At 36.4% G+C, this 19,179-nt stretch overlaps 1 protein-coding gene and 1 long non-coding RNA gene across 10 annotated transcripts in view; both read right to left on the minus strand.

Annotated features, from left to right (window-relative positions):
- Nucleotides 1-19,179, minus strand: part of NFIB (nuclear factor I B) — a 455,619-nt gene that overhangs the window by 49,041 nt on the left and 387,399 nt on the right. For all 9 annotated transcript variants that reach the window (XM_086685307.1, XM_086685306.1, XM_086685312.1 and 6 more), the window contains exon 6: nt 16,024-16,142. In XM_086685307.1, coding sequence (XP_086541433.1) covers nt 16,024-16,142 — 119 coding nt within the window. The remainder of the gene's footprint in view (nt 1-16,023; nt 16,143-19,179) is intronic.
- On the minus strand, nt 16,150-19,173 carry LOC147574813 (uncharacterized). Its single transcript, XR_015243553.1, has 3 exons — nt 16,917-19,173; nt 16,623-16,879; nt 16,150-16,395 (listed from the first exon to the last, which is right to left on the minus strand). It is a non-coding gene; the product is annotated as an uncharacterized LOC147574813 (long non-coding RNA).

Genomic DNA, 19,179 nt, shown 5'->3' on the forward strand with positions numbered 1-19,179 from the left:
TGGTCTCCTGGAGGAGGAGGGAGCCAGGAAGGATGTGATTCTACTGTCTTTCCTTGCAGAGGACCTTCCCTCAGGGGAGAAAATGATGTCTTTCTACCTTCTTATTCCAGCTATAGAGAGGTATTTTATCCATTGAACCAAGTTAATTTATTTCCACTTTAAGCAATACCTCCTGGGACTGCAGAGGTCTAGATTTCCTTAATTATCTTGTGTTTGTGTCTGATATTATCCGATGGATTTTGCTTTCATTTTTAAATGTTCTAAATATTTCTTTACTTATTTATTTTTGAGAGAGAGAAGGAGCGTGCATATGGGTGTGGAGGAAGAGCACAGAGAGAGGGAGTGAGAGAATCCCAAGTAATCTCCACACTGTCAGCACAGAGCCCAATGTGGGGCTCAATTTCACAAAGTGTGAGATCACGACCTGAGCTGAAATCAAGAGTTGGTCACTTAACCAAATGAGCCACTTTGGTGTCCCTTTACTTTATTTTTAATTTTTTGATGGGTGTATTATCATATTACTTTGTACTTGTTCTATCTATAGTGTGTGTGTGTGTGTGTGTGTGTGTGTGTGTGTGTGAGTTGACTAATGGTTTATCTCCTATACAAGATGATTTTATTAAAGATACAAAGATTATGGAGGCTGGAAGAACATGCTACTTGGGAAGTGAATTTTCAAAAATCTAGCCCTGAAAGGCAGTAGAAGAGGTTAGAGCAGACCGTTTATTTTAGAGTCTTTTGCATAAAAAAGAAGCTGGATGGCGGATTGACACCTAGGAGCACAAGATGAATGAAATAACCATCCTTGGTATATCATAAACGGCATAGTTGCAGGAGCAGATACCACCAGATGAGAAGTAAAGGAAAGCAAAACAAACAAAACAACAACAAAACCCATATTCAGTCACTGGGTTTTTAGGAAGTGTGAGAAACTAGGGCAAAGCATCAAGTTCAAGATGTTAAATAAGACCAACTGCTCCCTGACCTGGTGATGCTTACAGTTCAGCAGTGAGGACAGATACTTACAAATACAAAAGCAAAAACTCATTAAGTAATTGCAACTTGGATAATATTAGATTGTAGAGAAAATTCTTCTTGATGAAAGAAATCACTGAGGCTAATTAAAAAAAAAAAAAAAAAAGGAAAGATTCACATTGATGGTGTTATTCTCCCGTGTCTATACCCAAGTTTGGATTTGTAATTGGACAATTAGCTATGGTTTTAGCAACCAATTGTAAAGTCAAACACATAATAAAAGATCACTAATAAGAAAAAGTCCAAATAGGCTAGTGATATATAAGCTGGTTCATTTATATTGAAGCATAGCTTTAAATAAGTAGTCTGCAAAATCAAATCATCCCACAATTTTTACTAGCCATAATATAATTTTTTTTGGCACTGGGGCACACATACATCCTAAGCCCTGATGTGTCATTCATTTTACAGCATCACTTCAAAGAGATAAAGGTTTAAGCAAATAAAGAGTTAGATCAACTCATCTCCCAACAAGGTAATTTCATCTACAAAGGAAGAGCGTTGCTGTGAAACACAGCGTATGCACTCGACTCATCAGCAGCTTGCACAAATGGCGCTCCAGATGTATATCTGTTCAAGTCAGCCCAAGGCAACAATTTTGATCAATTCTAATGTGATAAAATGCTGCAGGGAAAGTGTGCAGAAACGTGTTTACGTCAGCCCTTAATTAAACTGTTGTTCACTTCCAAAGAACCTTAGGAAACACTAATGAGACATGAGTTTTGGCAATTTCTTCATCAAAGCAAAGACCCCTTCCTCAGTCTGTAGCAGCCTGTCATCCAAGTCGCTCCCGGGATAAATGTCACATGGCACTCCCATCAGTTAGCCACCTGTTAGTAGAACTTCACTGAAGTCAACCAGTGATCTAGGGCAAGCTCAAACAGCCACCTTAACACCTGCCTGTCTGGGACACCTGCTCCTTTTTCACATATAGTAGAGCAATATGTTAGCTTTTCCAATATGCTTGAGTAGATTAAGGTTACAAATCGAATTTCTATCACCTATATAGAAAACACGTCATTTTCTTAATAAAAAAAAATAAAAGTCTATTCTTCTTCTCTATAATAATACATACGGTTTAAGCTATTTCAAATCAATTATGTAAGAGCACACAAGAATTCTTGAATTTCTGGAAGCTATTAATTTCAGCATGGTAGAACACTAAATTAAAATATATTAACTGTGCCATTCCTATAATTTAGAAAAACATTTCTATCTAGTTAACAAAGAAGCAAATTGTCTCAAAATATTTTAACAGTCCAATCCTTGCCCATATTCCTAAATTGTCTTCCTCATTTATATACTATGCTTGCAAACAACCCAGCCCTCTACCTGCAAGTCATCATTTGCTGGCTTCTGTTGTTTTCCAGTATTTAAGGTTAAGGTATGTTTTATTATGAAGTGCTTAAAAAACCATCATCGTTGTTAAAAATGCCTTCTTTATTTTTTACATTATCAAGATGCCGAACAGATGTTACAGGATTTTTTTTTTCTTTTGCAGAAGAAAACTCAGGAGCAATGAAAAACAATAAGAGGGAAACTTCTGTTAACCTTGACCCTTTAGGATGAGCATGACAGAGACCAAAGAAGGAACGTGCCTATGTGGTAACACTTAGCTCATATAGTCTCTAAGATTTGCTAAGCTTATCTTATATTGGCAAGTCTTACAAGGCAATACCTCTTAGAGTTTTCTAGGTTTCTTTATCTTCTACAGGTTTTAGACATTCATCGATTTTTTTTTCTTCGAGAGTTTTATAAATTTACAAAGAATAAAATTTTTTTTTAATTTTTTTTTCACGTTTATTTATTTTTGAGACAGAGAGAGACAGAGCATGAATGGGGGAGGGTCAGAGAGAGGGAGACACAGAATCTGAAACAGGCTCCAGGCTCTGAGCAGTCAGCACAGAGCCCGACGCGGGGCTCGAACTCACGGACCGCGAGATCGTGACCTGAGCCGAAGTCGGCCACTTAACCGACTGAGCCACCCAGGCGCCCCTAGAATAAAATTTTTGTACATAGAAAATCTCCTCAGAGACAGAGACCAAATTCACTGTTGAATGAATCAAAGGTGGTGAACACATCCATTACTCTGCTGAAATTCGGTCAAGCGACACAAGCCACTGAGGGTGGAAAACGAACTTCAGCCAAACAGGGGAATTTCTGCCGTCCATTAAAATGCTAGGGTGGCAGCTGGAAGCCACCATGACAAAGGAACAAGCTACCTGCATAAAATAAAAATGCTGTTTGTAATAGATGAGAGGCTACCAAATCCAGTGTGTGGGGACCACACTGTAGGTCAGGAGCTAGAAATCTGATACTTTTATATCAGGCCATAAATCCAGAGTCAGTCCAGAGAGAAGCAAACAGCTTGGGCCCCGTGCCCAGAGGACGAGAAGAAGGCAGGGAACTGGACTCTGCCAACTGAACGCTCATAGAGACCAAGGATTCTCTTCCTCTGTTTTTGCCTTGGGGTACATCAGGAAGAGGGGAGGAAAGTTTAGAGGTTATTTATAACTGCATAAACATTATGTAAAATACTGCAATTATCAAGCCTAGGAGATTCCAGCCCAAAGCTCTGATGTATTAATTTCTATTGTTTCCCTGTGGAGAACCCCTGGGAATTTTGCCTTAAGTTTTACCTACAGATAAAGGAGTGATGGCTGGGAGGTGCCCTGAGGGAGTGTGTCCTGAAGGCTGAAGAAGGGAGGCAGAGCACAGTGGGCTATACCTTTACTTGAAAGCTTTATATAATCCCTGAGGTACAGTCTCCATTTCCCCACTTTTTTTTCCACAGTAAAATGGAGCTATGCGACATCACATTTTACTGTGGAAAAAGTAAACCCAATGGTTTAAATGAAATGTAAATGACCAAAAAAAAAAAGGTGCACGGGCAGCGTCCCAAGGCCATGGAGACACCGTTCTTTAAATATATTCATGGGGCGCCTGGGTGGCTCAGTCGGTTGGGCATCCGACTTCGGCTCAGGTCATGATCTCACGGTCCGTGAGTTCGAGCTCACAGGCTCTGGGCTGATGGCTCAGAGCCTGGAGCCTGCTTCTGATTCCGTGTCTCCCTCTCTCTCTGACCCTCCCCCGTTCATGCTCTGTCTCTCTCTGTCTCAAAAATAAATAAACGTTAAAAAAAATTAAAAAATATATATATATATTTCAGATGACAGATTTCAAAATGGCGGATGGAGCCATGTGCTACATTTCAATATTGTGGATGTGACAGTGGAGTTAAACCAACTGCTCAGGAACCGCTAGTAGGAAGGTAAATTCATAAGACCTTCCTGGATTCTGTACCAATATTTACCAAAAGTCTTAAAAGTGGACAATGTTTAACTCAGTAATTCTATAGTAGGAAGGTATTCATTCCTTTGACAAAATTTCATGGACGATCTACTTGGTGACATGATGCCAGATAGACAGTATGCTAGATTCAGGGACAGCAAATATGACTAGATTGGAACAAAATAATCAGATTGAAGCACAAATATCTCCATACGGTGATGTTCGCTGTATCTTCATTACGTAAAAGCTTGCAAACTACTTACACCTCCATAAGCAAAGTAGACATTTACAAATTTACAGTACAAGCGAGGGGGAACTGGTATATTATGCAGCCTTTGTAGAGTGGAAATTGAATGACATGGTAAAATGCCATTACATTATAAAAATCTATGTGATAGGATTATAGGTGATTTTTATTTTCTTATTTATATTTGACAGTTTGTTTTCCCAAAACTCCCACAAGTAATTTTTACTGTTACTATAAGAAAAAAGGAAAATATATATGGGGGGGGGGGGGAATACTGCCTGTGGCTCCACAGAGTATTATAATGTAAGGACATGCTTCACGGGTCTTCAGTACTGGAGGTTACAAAAATGTATAAAATATGAGATGCCTAAATGTAACATTTGCAATTTAGCTGGCTAAAGGCAAAACAATGTATTTTTGAGAATACAAGTGAAGAGAATATCTGAATATCTGTTTCCAAAGACTCTTCTAGATGTAAAATTTTATGATTGTGTGGCAAATGTGAATAAGTCCTTCCCACACACTCCAAGTTAACAAAAAGCTCGGAATGTTATGACAAGACATATGGACTTAATCCCACTACAGTAGTTTCATGATGATGCCAGATGATTCAAAAAAATAATTAGCTGCCATGTTAAGAAAGTATCTCCATATATATATTTACATTTATCACACTCTAAAATAACTCTGGAAAACGACAAGCTACATTAAGAGGAGATAAGATATCATCTTCAATTAAAATTTTCAATCTTTTTTTAAAAATGAAATCAGTTCTTTTTTTAAAAAAGAAAATATGGTAGCCTTCATGTGAAATAAATGAAAATTCTTACTTTAATCATTGAGCTGTTTCATCTTAACTACACTTGTGCATATTACTGTATTCTTCAGCAATTTAAAACATTCGTGATCGTTTAAGTCTCTCCATTGTATACTTCAATCCCAGTACGTTAAGCAGCATGTTACTACAAGTCTCTATCGCATCTCTATTATAAAAAAAAAAAAGTCTCCAGGCTACACCTACACCCAATACAAAGTTAAAGCTCAAACCACTTTGCAGCTCACAAACATCTTCCTGAGACATTAAAAAAAAAAAAAAAAAAGACAACAACCCTTTGAATAATGAAGAGTGCTAAATGAATACTGAATAAATGAAAACTACTTTTAAAAAATACTTCAAAATGCTTTTGTCCATTAAGCAATTTCAGACAGACAATGGTAAAGTGTCTTGAGTAATGTCAGAAAACCTTGCTTGCAAGGAGGAAAAACACCACACAATTATGCAGGATTTGGAGTATATTTTAGTCCCTTATTAAATATTGGCATAGGTAAATAGCTGCTATTCACCATGCCTCTGGGGAAAACCTCTTGGCTATAGAGGCTTATTAGTGTTAAGCATCTGAGAGCCATGGACTATAAAATAAAATCAATACCGTAACCTTAGCTGTAAAAGTCAGAAAGATACTGGAAGAGTTCTAATTTAACAAGATTACAGATGAGATTTTAGAGGAGAACATTTGGGGAAAAGCCATGCATTTAGAAACATTTATGCTACAAGACATCTCAAGGTTTCTGTTGTTACTAATGCTGTTATTATCCATGCTGGTAATGGTTAGGGTTGATTTAACTGATGTGTTACTTTAGTGGATTTACAGGAAAGTCCTAGAAATGATCTGGAACTTATTTCAAATAAAATCATTAAAATTAGGTAGTAAACTAATTGCTTAGGAACAATTATGATTTGATGTGGTTTAGTGTGGTAGAGGAAAAAAATCACGAAAATGTTAAGGTCGTTAGTTCAGCCGCTCAATGCAAATATGATTACTCTGCACAATATTCTATTTCTCTTAATGGAAAAGTAGCCAAAACTGGTATAAATTGTAGTGTTTAAGTTCAACCTAAATCTATATTTTTCCTCTAACAAATGTAAATGAAGAAAAAAAGAACCTTCTGTCAATGAAATTACTATGATGGCATATTTATTATCCTAATGGTTTTAGAAATCACGTGAAATTGATCAGTAACAAAACCTCTATTTAGTAATGGACCAATTACATTTGTGAGATAATGTCAATGAAACAGAATATTGTCACAGGATAATGGTCTCCTATTGCTACATCCCTAGTCATTTAGAGAAAATAAATGTTGCCGTCTGGCTGAGTCATTTATTTTCAAAGTAGGAGACACTGATCCCATAACAAGGTTCTGTTATAATAACTCAATCTCTATCAATCATTTGTTGTACCAGGATGGTGCAGGACAGGACATGTATTTGTAAGAACTGCACATTCCTCAGCTATAAGGCAAAACATATGGTGCCTGCGAGCACATAAACAGCCCAATTATTGTGTTATTCAAAGACAGTATTTAAAATAAACATCTAGAAAATAATTTAGGAAACGGAAAACTTTCTGAATTTTCAAAAAGATCCATGTTAATGAAAGCTTAAAAACTCAAGTAGTGCAGATCTAAAAATTCTTTGAGTTCAATTAATTTAAAATCTAGAATTTTGGACAAGAAGGGACCTTAGTGTTCAACCCTGTTATTTTACAGATGAAAACTCTAAATCTTTCTGAAATTAAGGGATTTGTCTAAGGCCACACCAGTACATGGTTTCCTGATCACCATTATAGTGCTATAAGCATAAGGCAAAAAATTGAAACAGAACTAAAATATGCACATATGGATACATGACATTCTAGACTTTAGGATTATTTTTTATTAATTATGGGTTTTTAAAATTTTTTTTCACATTTATTCATTTTTGAGAGACAGAGTGCGAGTGGGGGGAGGGGCAGAGAGAGCCAGAGACACAGAATCTGAATCAGGCTCCAGGCTCCAAGCTGTTAGCACAGAGCCCGACGCGGGGCTCGAACTCACGAACTGTGAGATCATGACCGGAGCCGAAGTTGGACGCTCAACCGACCGAGCCACCCAGGTGCCCCTTTTAATTACATTTTTTTTTAAACTAAGCTCTAGGCCCAATGTGGGGCTTGAACTCACGACTCCAAGACTGAGTCATGTGTTTTACCAATTGAGCCAGCCAGGCGCCCCAAGACTTTAGGATTATTTATTAACAACGTCTTAGTATTAAATATAAATGAGATCTTAACATGACCAGTCCAAGGACTGTATTCATGAAACCCTAGAGTCTACACACCCTTCTTACATTACGTGCATTTATCTGTATTTAAGTTCCATGTATTAGGGGGAAAAAAAAACCAAAAACGTCATAGAGGTTTTATAACTAGTTTGCAAAGCACATCACAATGACTTGTTTGGACAGTAGTGTATGCAGAATGGGTTCTACAGCAAAATGAACAAGGGTTCCCATTTTACTTCTGCTACTTATCATCTGTGTGATTGATGTCAACTTTCTTAATCAATGTAGTGATTAGTTTAAATGATCTGTAAAATGGTTTTTCTTTGAGTAGCGTTGAAAAGCAAAATACATGTAAAGTCTTGGCCCAGTCCTCGAAGGTAGTAAGTGCTCAGTAAACAGTAGCCACAAAGGGCAGGAAGATCTGGTTTTCCTCATTTACATGTATTTATTGAACACAAAATTACGTTTCTGTGGTTCCTTCAGCAAATAGATGACATAGAAAAAGGAGTTAGAATAAAAATAGTTAATACAGAAAAACAGTCAATATAACTATTATAGGTTAAAAAGAGGCTGAAAATACAAGCACATTAAATGGACCGTTTTGGGTCCTCGTTTAAACAAAACAGCCTATGAAATATTCCGGGGAATTTAAACATGGAATACATATTAGGTGGTATTAAGCAATTATTATTACGTTTGTTAAATTGATACTAGTATTGGGGTTGTGTTAAAAATAAAAATAAAAACACTTAGACGTATTTATAAGTAAAATGACAATGTCTGGGCTTTAATTTTAAGAAAACTTCAAAAAACAGAGAGTTAGTAAATGCAACAAGATTGGCAATGTTGGTTAACAGTTTAAAGCTGGGTACATGGACGTTCACCTTACGAAGCTGTCTACTTTCATGTTTTCCCAAACAAAAAAGCTTTTAAAACATCATGTTTCAACATTCAATCCAAGGCTCTTCTCCACATTTATCTATCACAAGCATGCATATCTTGTTTGTTTTTTTAGTTCAAAAACTTCTAATCATGACACTAATATTAAGAGATAGGTTTTTTAAAAAAAAAAAATCAGATATACATTTTACTATCTCAATACTTTGTTTTGACAATTCTTCCAGAACCCTGAAAACTCATAAATTCACCTCCACTCCCCCATTTTTGTTCTACAAGATTTAACAGACTCTTCCGTGAAAAACTGTCCATCTGCCAAGACAATGTTGAATACTTTCAAATTCTCCTATTTCTCCATTTCTCCCTAAATAGGTTAAGTTTACATATTTATTCTCTAGATGGGTTGTGGGATGACAGGGGGGAAAAAAAAACAGCCTTTAAAAAAGAAGACCTAGGCTCTGTTCTTCATTATCCAGACACTTGGGATAAGACAGCCCCTCAATGATCCTCAGATTGCTTAGCTGAAAAAGAAGGCCCTTGAACTACATCTTGCTTAGGGTTCTAATAATCCGTGTTCTATCCCTGAAAAATCAATCTCTTACTGTATATGATATTCATAGTATAATAACTCAAAAGAAACTGGCTTTCTAAACTACTTTAAAATAAACTTAAACATGACATCAATGTGTAAAAGGATTTGAATTAAAACCTTTTATCATTCCAAAAAACTTTGCATGGCGCACTATCATACTGAGCGCACCATCTCTCATGGGTTTTCCACTTTCCTATTTTAGGCTGTGCTCCATCAATCCAGAGACCCAGCATTAAATCGCAAGCTGTTATTTTTCCAAACTAATTACCCAATGTCGTTTGTCTGAAAAAAAAATGCTATATTTTCAAGTCATGAAGTCTCCAGAGCACTGAATATAACTTTCCCCTATTAAGAAGTATTGGTCTTTCTAACAAGTCCCCAGGTTTGCCCCGTCCAAAATACTCCTCTGGTTAGAAGCTGCTGATGAAAGCTTTCACCTACGATTTATTGTTTTTCTTTCTGTTTGAAAGATGCTCACATTGTGATTTTTCAACTATAGCAGTGTAGCTGAAGGAGAAAGAAATATAGCAGGACAAAGGAATCCCCGGAGTGTGGAGTTTGCTCTCCAATGGCATCATGATACATGGAGAGGTTCACAGAAAGTTTGGCAAGAGCTGCAAATCATTCACTTTTGATATTTTCAATTATCAGCTAAACAAACAAACAAACAAAAAACCTTAAAAATTGTGCTTGCACATTACATTCAAACCATTTCTTGACATGCACTTATCAAAAGCACTTATATCTCAGATTTTGTCCAGCTCAAAATTTGATATTTGTGCACTTGATATTTAATCCTTGTGATATAAACCTTAAGAATGTAAGGAATTGTTGGTGTTCTATCTGGTTCCCAAAGGGAGCTTAAAAATCCTTCCAGGAAGATTACTAAGCATTTGCCTTGCCTTCTTCTAGGACTTCTTTAATGTTAATGACCCCCAGACAGTAGTTATTCAACTATTTGTAAAAGCTGCTCATTTATGCAGCCCCCATATTTCTATAGAAATCTTTCCTTTTATTTCTTCTACAGAAATCTTGAGATTATATCATTTGTTGGACTGTAGTTAAGGTTAGAGCACTGTTTTCCAAAATTTGAACCTACGATTAAACCTCTCTGTAGATTCTTGAGTGGGGAAAAAAAAAGATGTTCTGACCTCACAAACTTAAACACGGTCAATATCCACTCAAGGATAGCCACATTGATAGCACATGGCAGTATATTAAACATTCTACAAATTGATTCATGAATGAAAAAAAAGGTTACATTTTTGTTACAATGGAGTTTTCCAAACTCCGTTGAATGCTCTTGTATCTAGTGTGCCTATTAACATTCCTTCAACTCACACCAAGAAATACTGGTCTCTTATTCTGGTTCTATCATTATATTTTCTATGACTGACTGAACTCATGATGTTAGGTTGGCATTATTATTCTGTAGCCCCAGTGTTCCCTGGAGACTTTTGGTTCAATTCATTGGATATTTAATACTACATTCTCGTACAACTCTACGAAGCGGAACCTGACATTTAGCACAAGATTTAAAACCATACTACCAATGAAACAGTTGAAAAATTATTACAAAATATCTCTAGGGCTAGGAAATATATGAAAACTTCAAAAGACTAACTGAAGAGACTTATTTATGTGATTGAACTGTAAATTTTTAAAGTTAGTGTTATTTTCTAGTACTTAGAGCAACCAGAGCATGATGCCTGAATACTACCTATTTGAGAGTCCAGTATACATTTTTAAACTACCCTTAAAATTCTAATAACCTACCAATATACTGCTAAGTAGTGCTAGTTTCGGGTAACATACCAATTCATTGATTTTTGTGTAAAGATTTACGTCCCATACTGCTTAAAAGTAAACTACTTCTGAGGCACAGACAGTCCCCTCATAGTCTGGTTTACATGATTTATTCTCTGTGAAGAACCTTTTTTCATAAATAGCAAAATATTATTTTTCTGCTCAGCAGGTCAAGGGCTGGAAACTTAATTTATTCATATTTATGTGCCCAATGCCTAGAAAACTTCCTGGCAAATAATAGGCATTTGATAAATGTTAATTGAGTCCAATTACCTAAAATCCTAAATGTGTTGGAATTAGTAAAATTTTACTGCATGAAAAGGTTTTTTGAATTTACAATTTATAAAACTAAGTTGTTCAAATACTCATCAGACTGAGAAGCTGTTTAGTTTTCCATTTAGAAAGCCCAGCTGTATATAACAAATATATTTACTGTGTCATAAATGTCTATTAAATAGTGTTTTAGGAGCCTTATATGCAGGCTTAGATGAATCTGCAAGTATTAGAATGGCAGTGACAGAATGTTATTGATAAAGCATTGTTTCAAATATCCAAGCATGCCATTTGTCAGTCTGTTCAATTCCTAGGTATTGGGGAGCCTGGGTGGCTCAGTCCGTTAAGCGCCCGACTTCAACTCGGGTCATGATCTCGTGGTTCACGAGTTCAATCCCTGCATAGGGATCTGTGCTGACAGCTCAGAGCCTGGAGCCTGCTTTGGATCCTGTGTCTCCCTCTCTCTCTGCCCCTCCCCCACTCATGCTCTGTCTCTCTCATAACAATGAATAAATAAACATCAAAAAAAGTTATTAAAAAATTCCTAGGCATTATCATATGACAAGACTTAGCCCCATGAAAGTAATTTATTACAAGAAAACACAAGACCTATTTCTTTTTTTTTTCCCTCTTTTATTAGAAGTTATAAAAAGTACTCTAGGGGCGCCTGGGTGGCGCAGTCGGTTAAGCGTCCGACTTCAGCCAGGTCACGATCTCGCGGTCCGTGAGTTCAAGCCCCGCGTCAGGCCCTGGGCTGATGGCTCAGAGCCTGGAGCCTGTTTCCGATTCTGTGTCTCCCTCTCTCTCTGCCCCTCCCCCGTTCATGCTCTGTCTCTCTCTGTCCCAAAAATAAATAAACGTTAAAAAAAAAAAAAAAAGTACTCTAATGATTTCAAGAGAAGTACATCAAGTAGGAATTGAGTCTCTGAAGTGGCTCAGGTGGAAAAAAATTAAGGCACACAAGATCTCAGATGGTATTTTTTGTGTGCTATTGGAATAAAAGAAGTTGTCAGCATGCACATTGATAAGCTAATCTGGTTCTATTAATTTAACCATCAAAACTGAAAATGATGGAACATCATATACAAAAAACCCAAGTTTTCAAGTGCGTTGGAACAGTCAGGAAGTTTAAGGCTGGGAAATTCATAGAAGAGATTAGCAAGAAAGGATGCTTTAGAATCTAGGAAAGAAATGTAACAGCGGCTGTCTGGCTCTTTGTTAGTGGCCAGTTTTCTTTTTTCCTTCCCTTCCCAACATGTAAAAGAACACAAAGTAAAAAAATAAGTATTACATAATGTAGATACTGATAAATTTAGTTTAGTTTCCCTCACTATATATCAGGAGAAATTTAAGCAAATTATATAGATTCCTACCAACTATCTGACACTATTACATAGTGCTTAGTTTTTAAATGTTCATGTCTCTATTCCGCAAAATTAAAAATTACAATTCTTTTATGACTAGGACACTGTAACTTTCCTGCATTGTGAAAAAAAAAGACATACAAATATGAGTAATTATGCTTATAATACCCTAAAATAAAAATACTTTTTTCATTAAATTATTAGGAAGCACATAAATATTAATTATTACATAAACCTAGATTTTTTTCACTGCAAATTTGCCTGATTTCTTCTTAAAATACAGTGAGTATACAGTATTACTTTAGTTACATTACATCCTATATTTTTGCCTACATGGAATAAATCTCAATGGTTGTTTAGGTTGGTGTTCAGATTATAAGGGAAAGTAGAATGCCACGTATTGTCCATAATTTTGTTACCTTTAATTCTTATGTTTCAAAAATTAGTGTTGCTAAGGGCTCTGGCAGGCTTTTAATATGCAAAGTGAACACTAACAGAATAAGGCGTGCTTGGGAAATAACTAATGGGAAATTTTAAACATTTCTGCCAATTATAAACACAAGCATATTTCAATCAACCAATAAGTAGTTATTGATTACCAATTAGCGCAGGGCTTTGTGGGAGAAACAAGTATAAGACATGGACTAAAGCCATTACAAATATCGAGTGGTGCTCAGTACGCCCTTTAGAATACTCCCTTCATGATGGGCAAGTGTGTCTGAAGAATATTTGAAGACGGACAAGAACAACCATGGGGCATTTTATTTTGCAAATTTTAAAAAAGCAATTTTCTAAGAACAAAAGGACTGCATCTGGCTTAGCAAATTTAAAAAGATAGTACTGTACTGTCCTCATTTTTTTTTTTTTTTATGGTAGTTCAAGTCTTCTTCCCACAATGGCTTATTGTGCACATTACAAAGTCTTCAGGGTCTTCAGAATTAAAGTGACAAGAGTATTTTTTTTTTTTGTAAGTACACTTGAGAATGGATCATTCTTCCTTACTCTTAATATAATATGCCCTTCCAGACTTCTCCAGTAATTCTAGTCATCTTGACAAAAGAAAATCACCAAGACAATACAACGATTTTACAAAGAGAAAGAATGACAGTTTCCCTTCTACTTTTCAAAAATGTTTTATAATATGATTTGAGATTGGCTTTATTCAATAGGCTGAAAAAGGAATCAATTTTTAAAAAGTGACACTCTCTATAATAAAGAACACCTACACTTCTGAACAACACATCCATTCCCACACATTCACAGTGTTATTATTATTACCATTAGAATCTTTTCCAGAATAATTTTCGGAAGGGGAAAATATGGCTTTGTTTAGAAGAAACTGACAATGCCCAGTTAAACAAGCAATAATATATAAAGGGTTGAGGGTTTTGTTTTTTTATTCTTACTTCTGCAAATCTGGTGAAAGTCCCAGAAATACTATTTCTTGCCTTCACTAATGAGACCTATGCTCTATCAGTGTTTCATTTATCCAACAAATATCTTTTGTGCCCCTACTATGCACCAAGGTGCTGGTTACATAATAGCCAAAATAGATAAGGTCCCTGCCCTTACAGCGCAGACAGATTTAGACAATGAATCCCATAAATGAGCACGTAACTATCTATTACGAGAACAATGAAAGGACACTATGGGGTGTCAGGAGAGAAAAATAGCAAGATCTAATTTAGATTGAACTTCCTCAATTTAGGCTGGGACTTGAAAGATGCCAAAAACTGTGCCAGATGGAGAGTTAGAAGAGGAGAATTCCAGAGGGCATGGCTTAGATGAAGCTCTTAGGTTTTGCCTTCCCCAGTATTACAAAGCAGCAAGTAAAGTGCAAGAAGAAACAGCAGCCAGCACCTGCTGAGGCCAGGGTGGCGGTCTGAGGCCAGACAAGGAACAGGGCTTGTCCATCATACAAGAGAATTTGGATTTTCTCCTAAGAGGACTGGAAAGTTGCTGAAGGATTTAAGCGGGGCAGTAATATGATGGTATTAAGTTTTATAAAGACCCTGTCTGCTGTCTGAAGAATAGATTTGGAAGAGGGGGAGGTCATCTCAGAGCTGAAACTCTCCAGCTGATTTTCAGATCCTTCTTTAAAACAGCCCATCATCTCTCCTTATTCCCTTACCCACGCAGTGTCCCGCCACACAGTACAACGTGGCCATTCTGAAATTCACTCTTGCGCAGTGCTTGGCTCTACTTTTCCCTCTGCCTGCCCTGCCCCTTCTTTACCAGTTGACAACCTCAACATGCTGAAGGAGACCCACCTGACTCAAAGTCCAATTCCTCCATGAAGTTGTTTCATTATTCTTTAAACCCTGTGGTGCGTGGTATGAAAATGGGGAGCCGCAAATAAGCAACGTCTATATAACAACGTCTATTTACAGCAAACGTCTATAAATAATATTCAGCAGCTCCTGAATAAGGAGCTGACTTTGACTTTAACTGCTATGCTTCAGAGTCATTTGTCTCCTGAGGTAACCTAGTACACAGTCCCCCAACCTGAGATATAGACACTCAAGTCATGGGCTAAAAGCCATCGGTAAAGAGAATTTTTTTTTCTTTTACACTTTTAATAAAATGTAATATCTGATGTAAAAGATAAATTTTCAACTATTTTTTATGCTGCTGGTGTAAATCGTATTTATACACACACAACAAGACATATATATACATATACATATACACATATACACATACCAACAAGACACTGGAGTTAGCTAATTTTTTAATTTCTGTGTTTAATACTTTTCCTCTCATTGTAGCCAAAAGGCATGAGGATGTCTAATGAAATCTATTTAATCCAAGAGACTTTAAGAATGAAAAAGAGCTAAGTCTCCATTTAGAGAGCCAAATAACGTCTATAAAATTCTACTTTTCTTCAAAGCTGCCCTACAACTGGGTCATAGTTTCATCTAGAAAGAACAATTAGATTGACTCAGACACCAAGTTCCTTACATTACACTTGTATTTATTGTTTATGCTGCACCCACTTCTCAAATGGAATTATGGCTTCCTTGAAATGGGAATTTTCAGTAACTGGCACCTGTAAACTGCTCAAAGTGTGGCTGCTGCCTGAAATACCCTACACAGAGTAGCAATCTGATCTCACTGAATCAGAGCTTGTAGTCTTGCTGCAATCCAACCCACGAATGCAGACAGACATCCATAATTGGAGGTTCTAAAAGATCATTCTGTCTGGGAGAAGAAGTCCAATAGACATGGAAAATAAGGGACTTTTGTAACTTTGATGACATGTGACTAGTACATTATCTAAAAATAATTTCACTGCAATCATTTTATGAAGAAGATATAATCCATATCGATTCAATTATGAAATTTTGGCTAAATGGAACTTTTGAAGCCAGCTGGCATCGTACTCGAAAGTCTCTAGAGGAACCTCCTTATTGCTCACCTTGATCTCTTTCATGCCATGTTCGACTTCCAGCAGCTGGTGAATTCGGAGAGGGATAGAAGTCTCCTGTAGGACTTGGTTCCATATTTTCATCTATAGATATAGTTTTGGGTCTTTTGCTGTTAAAATATGATAATAGTTACATTAGTGGGCTAAGATGGCATGTAGCATGTGACAGTATATGATTTGAGAAGATTTTTACTGTGAAAGTTTACATAAACCAAAGTAATAGTCTCTCAGAATCATCTCTGAAATAATAGAGTGTATTCAAGACTTCTATAGGCATAGCAAATATTTCTAGTTGTATATATCATTTATTACGCCATATTATAACTGTACCTGCCTAACAGGTAGGATGTTTATTATATTTACCTTTTTTTTTTTTAATGTTTATTTATTTTTGAGACAGAGAGAGACAGAGCATGAATGGGGGAGGGTCAGAGAGAGGGAGACACAGAATCTGAAACGGGCTCCAGGCTCTGAGCTGTCAGCACAGAGCCCGACGCGGGGCTCGAACTCACGGACCGCGAGATCATGACCTGAGCCGAAGTCGGTCGCTTAACCGACTGAGCCACCCAGGCGCCCCGTATTATATTTACCTTTTGAAGTAGATTTCCAAAGAAATTTCAGTACTAAAAAGTGAATTCTTGATGTGATGTGTGTACTAATTCTCAAACTGTTAAGACTTACCTGACTCTTATCATTATTATCAATATTAATAATATTCATTAGCATAGCACTTGCCATTAACAATGTAATCTTTTCATATTAATTCAAAGATAAGGCAATTGACTAAAGTGGAACATGAACTTTGGAGTGGAACCAGCCTCGTACCAAATCTTGGCTAGACCACTCACTACTTCTTAGTAGTAAGCTCCTTAACCTTTCTAAACTCATTTATCATTTATAAAATGGAAACAATAAAACCTAGTTCAAAGGGGAGTGGTTGAGAGGGTTAAATGAGTTATTAAATGGAAAGCTCTTAGTTAAGTGGTTGACATTTAGAAGATACTTATTGAATAGTAATTATTATCAGCAATCCTACAATTAATAATATTTAAAAATTCTGTTATACTTTATTGATTATAAATTATTTTATATATTCTTTATATTTTTCTAAAAAGTAGGTTAGTGATCCTTTATTTTTTGTTAAGTTTATATATTTTGAGAAAGAGCATGTGACCCGTGGAGGGGCAGAGAGAGAATCCCAAGCAGGTTCCACACTGTCAGCAAAGAGCATGATGCAGGGCTAGAACTCATGAACTGTGAGATCGTGACCTGAGCCAAAATCAAGAGTCAGTCGCCTAACCTACTAAGCCACCCAGGTGCCCCATGTGATCTTTTATTCTTACGATCAACCATGAAAAACAGGCCATTGCCAAATTCAAACCAAATGATAATACTTCTAAAATGATATATTTTAATAAAGAAAACATGCTTCATCCCAATTATTAAGAAAAGTAAATATATAGGCACCGGGGTCGCTCAGTCAGTTGAGCATCCGACTTCAGCTCAGGCTGTGATCTCAGGGTTTGTGAGTTCGAGTCCCACATCGGGCTTTGTGCTGACAGCTCAGAACCTGGAAGCCTGCTTCGGATTCTGTGTCTCCCTCTCTCCCTGCCCCTCTCCCACTCACACTCTATCTCTGTCTCTCTCAAAAGTAAGTAAACATTAAAAAACAAACTAAGAACGCTTTAAAAGTTTTTTAAAAATAGTAAAGTAAATATTTAGGGTAGAGCTTAAAAAGCTATTTCATGGCACAGACCATTTGGCATGATATACTGTTTTCATATATTCCCACCAATGCCCTATTAAACAGTCATAAGGACTATGAAAATGGATGTGTTTCCTTAAATTAAGAAAAAAAAAAAAGAACGCTTATTCACATCTCTGTAGGTAAAAACTAAAAAAAGATATCTTCTGAATTAACTATGTAGTGCTAATAAACATAATGTCACAGGCTCTCAAAGTCCGACTGCAGAACTCCCATACATAAATCGGTCCTCCTTTTTCTTGCAAGTGGGGAGACAAATTTGGAGAAATTCCGTGAATTTCCCAGGGCATGTTAGTGGAAGCAGCCTGATACAAAGTAAGGACTTCTGACTTCCAAGACTGTCCTGTTTTCGCTGCACTGTTTCCAAATCCTAGAAGCACACGTACCTCTGTGTGTATTCACCGATGTACTTGTGATTAATATTGGACTCATAGTTCCCAGAGTATTAACATCATGTAAAGATGGCAATTTCTATCCATGCAAAACCACGGTGAGAGTTAATAATTGTTCTTTAGTTTATTCCTATGGTATCCAAAGTTAGGATGCACATTTTTTCAAACTCTCCATAAAGCTAATTCTCTCAGCTGTGAATCAGCAGTGAATACACAGGAGAGACTGAGAGTGAGACAGCAAAGATTTTCATAAGGAAATAACAAAGAAATGTTTTCGAAACCGTTTTTATTGTGAATGGCATAATATCTAAAACCAAATGGCTGACCCATCAGACCAAATAAGACCGAATCAGACCAAATAAGAAAGTACTATTCACACTCAATTGTAGAAAAACTAAAGCATTTTTAAGACCCAACTATGTCACAATTTTAGTGATAATAAACCAAATTACCTTGCTATGCAAACTATATGAAAAAACAGTTTGACCATAAGTGATATAAAATTGAACTCAGTTAATAAACACATAAATGTGCATAACCCCATAATTAATTCAAATGCAACTAACTTTCATTAGAACAGCTTAGGAAAATAATCACCCGTATTCCCTTATTCTTAAAAGGTGGATATCGTACAATGAAATGTTTTGCTCTGGAATTCATGTATGTGCTTACATTTGATCACGGGTGTATGTAATGCTCTGGAAAAATTATATTCATATAGCTTCAGAGTTGCTTTGTCCCACCCAAAAGATTTTTTTAAATGCCTTGAACAACAATTACATTTAATTTTCAAATATCAAAATAAATTTAATCATCTAAGATGAAAAATATATGTAAAATCAGCAAAAAGTCTTGAACTCTTTCTCGGCTTTCTTTCCCCTCTATCTTTACCTACCTACCCATCTGCATATCTACCTACCTTCCTATCTGCACACCCATCTACCAATCTGCACACAGACTGAGAATAAGCACAGTTCTTCCTTCAGTTAC

This window comes from Puma concolor, chromosome D4, assembly GCF_028749965.1.
Source record: "Puma concolor isolate L17-30 chromosome D4, mPumCon1.1.hap2, whole genome shotgun sequence".
NCBI lineage: Eukaryota > Metazoa > Chordata > Mammalia > Carnivora > Felidae > Puma > Puma concolor.